General features: G+C 40.7%; 1 protein-coding gene across 1 annotated transcript; it reads left to right on the plus strand.

Moving 5' to 3' along the window:
* Positions 1 to 184: 184 nt before the first annotated feature.
* Positions 185 to 2,041, plus strand: SS1G_14049 (hypothetical protein; the record flags this gene model as incomplete). The annotated part of the gene is made up of 3 exons (XM_001584902.1): positions 185 to 585; positions 674 to 1,994; positions 2,030 to 2,041. 3 exons carry the CDS (start codon positions 185 to 187, stop codon positions 2,039 to 2,041), a joined length of 1,734 nt encoding a protein of 577 aa, XP_001584952.1.
* Positions 2,042 to 2,103: the final 62 nt, after the last annotated feature.

The raw sequence follows: 2,103 nt of genomic DNA on the forward strand, positions 1-2,103 counted from the left end.
TGTACCCATTAATTTTGAAAGGCTATCATAACCTTTATTCCATTCAAATCTTGTATCATCTTCCCTTATAGCGCTTTAAACAAATCAGGACGACAGCGAGAAATTGGATATCGAAGAATAAAACAAATCAATTGAAGATATTGCTCACTCAGAAAAGAAGGACTCGGAAAGGAATCCAAGAACCATGATATCGGACAAGGTTTATAAGCTCTGTACGAGTGAGGAGACAGTCTCCTCACTACTTGCAAAAGATCCTACAATGGCACCAGGAGATGCCTGGAAGCAATTATATGGAGGACATGCGGCAGGGGAGAAGGAAAGTAAGAATGAGGCAAGGAGGCATCGAGATACCATAACGCCGGAGGATTTGCAAAGAGCTTTAGAGTGTGGGAAATGGGGTTCGACACAACCAAGTGAACTTTTCTTAAAGGTAAGATACTTTCATCTGCAAGAAAATATCAGTATTGATGATTGGCAGATGTATCATGATGCATTATGTACTCTGGATAATAGTGTCAGCAATTGTATGGTCAGTCCGCCATTGATGGGAAGTTCTGGTGTTATACCATTGAGTGTGATTTCAGTGTATGTACCACACAATTGTTCGGAATTTTTATTTCGGACAACCTCTTCCCCCTATACAAAACAGCATTTTAACGAGTTATTCAATTAGCGTACCGGATATTATGCGACATATGTCAAATCTGATTGTTCGAGCCGAAAAAGAAGTTATCCTAGCAACCAATTACTGGCAGAATTCGGTTGCCTCGAAATATATTACGAATGCAATGAAGGAGCTTTCGAGAAGAGCTGGTGAGAGAGGAGAAAGAATAGTGTTCAAACTACAATACGATAGAGGAAGTCCGAAACAGTTACTCGATAACCATTACATGGTTCCAGAGAAAGAATATCTCGGCAAAGCTGTTGCACTTCCTACGGCGGCGGAAATCCCAAATCTCGATCTTCAAGTCATGAATTATCATAGACCTATGCTCGGAACATTTCACTGCAAATATATGATTGTCGATAGGAAATTTGCGGTTCTTCAAAGTAATAATATTCAGGATAATGATAATATGGAGATGATGACACATTTGGAAGGTCCAATTGTTGATTCTCTATATGATATGGCTTTGATTTCTTGGCATAAGAAATTTGAGCCTCCATTACCAAGTCATAATTCTCCTGCAGCTCAAGGTGGATTGAGCTCATTCCAAAGCAAACGTCACGATGAGATTTTTGATCAAAATGGTTCTATTAGGGGTCACTCCGCTGTTGTACATCCGGAAAGAATGCAGGCACAACAAGCTTACTCTTATGAACCTCGAGCTTCAAATCGGCCGGGTTTCGATCATTCTGAGACTACAGCAAATGGAGGTTCAACCACAGGTCCTTCAACAACCGAGAGTGTTACACATCCTGTTGGAAGTACCAATAATGCGGAGAGCATTAGAAATGGAGTTGAACAAATTCAATTGAATGGTGATCAAAATGTTAATCATGGATTCGAAGATAAAGATCTCAAAACTAGAGAAATGATGGCCGAAAACGCAAGGGCGATAGCAACCACAGGAGATGCTGAACACATTGTTCACACAAAAGATGGCGATAAACCAGTACCTAATTCACCAGAAAGCGCAACCCAAGCTCAACATGGTGTCAATGGACCCGATATAGAGACTCAGGAATTTCTAAGCAACGGAACTCAAGTAATTCCTCAATCACAAATCGAACATCCTTCACCATCCGGTAATCTTTTACCGGAACACACAACGGATGATCCTCATTACGATGAAGATATTGCAGGTGAAGTAGCTCGAGTTCAAACTGCTGTTTCTCCTAAAAATGGAGAAACAAGGATTGAAGCCGTTACTCGTCATCTCAACCATACCAGAAATCCAGGATTCAAAGGAAATGCACCGGATTGTGAACCACGAGAAGAAATGACTCCTTACATTCCTCATCCAGTTCATGAACCATTCCCCATTGCTATGGTATGTCGTGAACCATATGGATCACCAAATCATAGCTCTGTTTATAATCCTCAGAATGAGGTTTGGCTTTCCGCGCTGAGAAATGCTACCAAAAATGTTTTTATTCAAA

This window comes from Sclerotinia sclerotiorum, genomic scaffold (assembly GCF_000146945.2).
Source record: "Sclerotinia sclerotiorum 1980 UF-70 scaffold_29 genomic scaffold, whole genome shotgun sequence".
Classification (NCBI taxonomy): domain Eukaryota; kingdom Fungi; phylum Ascomycota; class Leotiomycetes; order Helotiales; family Sclerotiniaceae; genus Sclerotinia; species Sclerotinia sclerotiorum.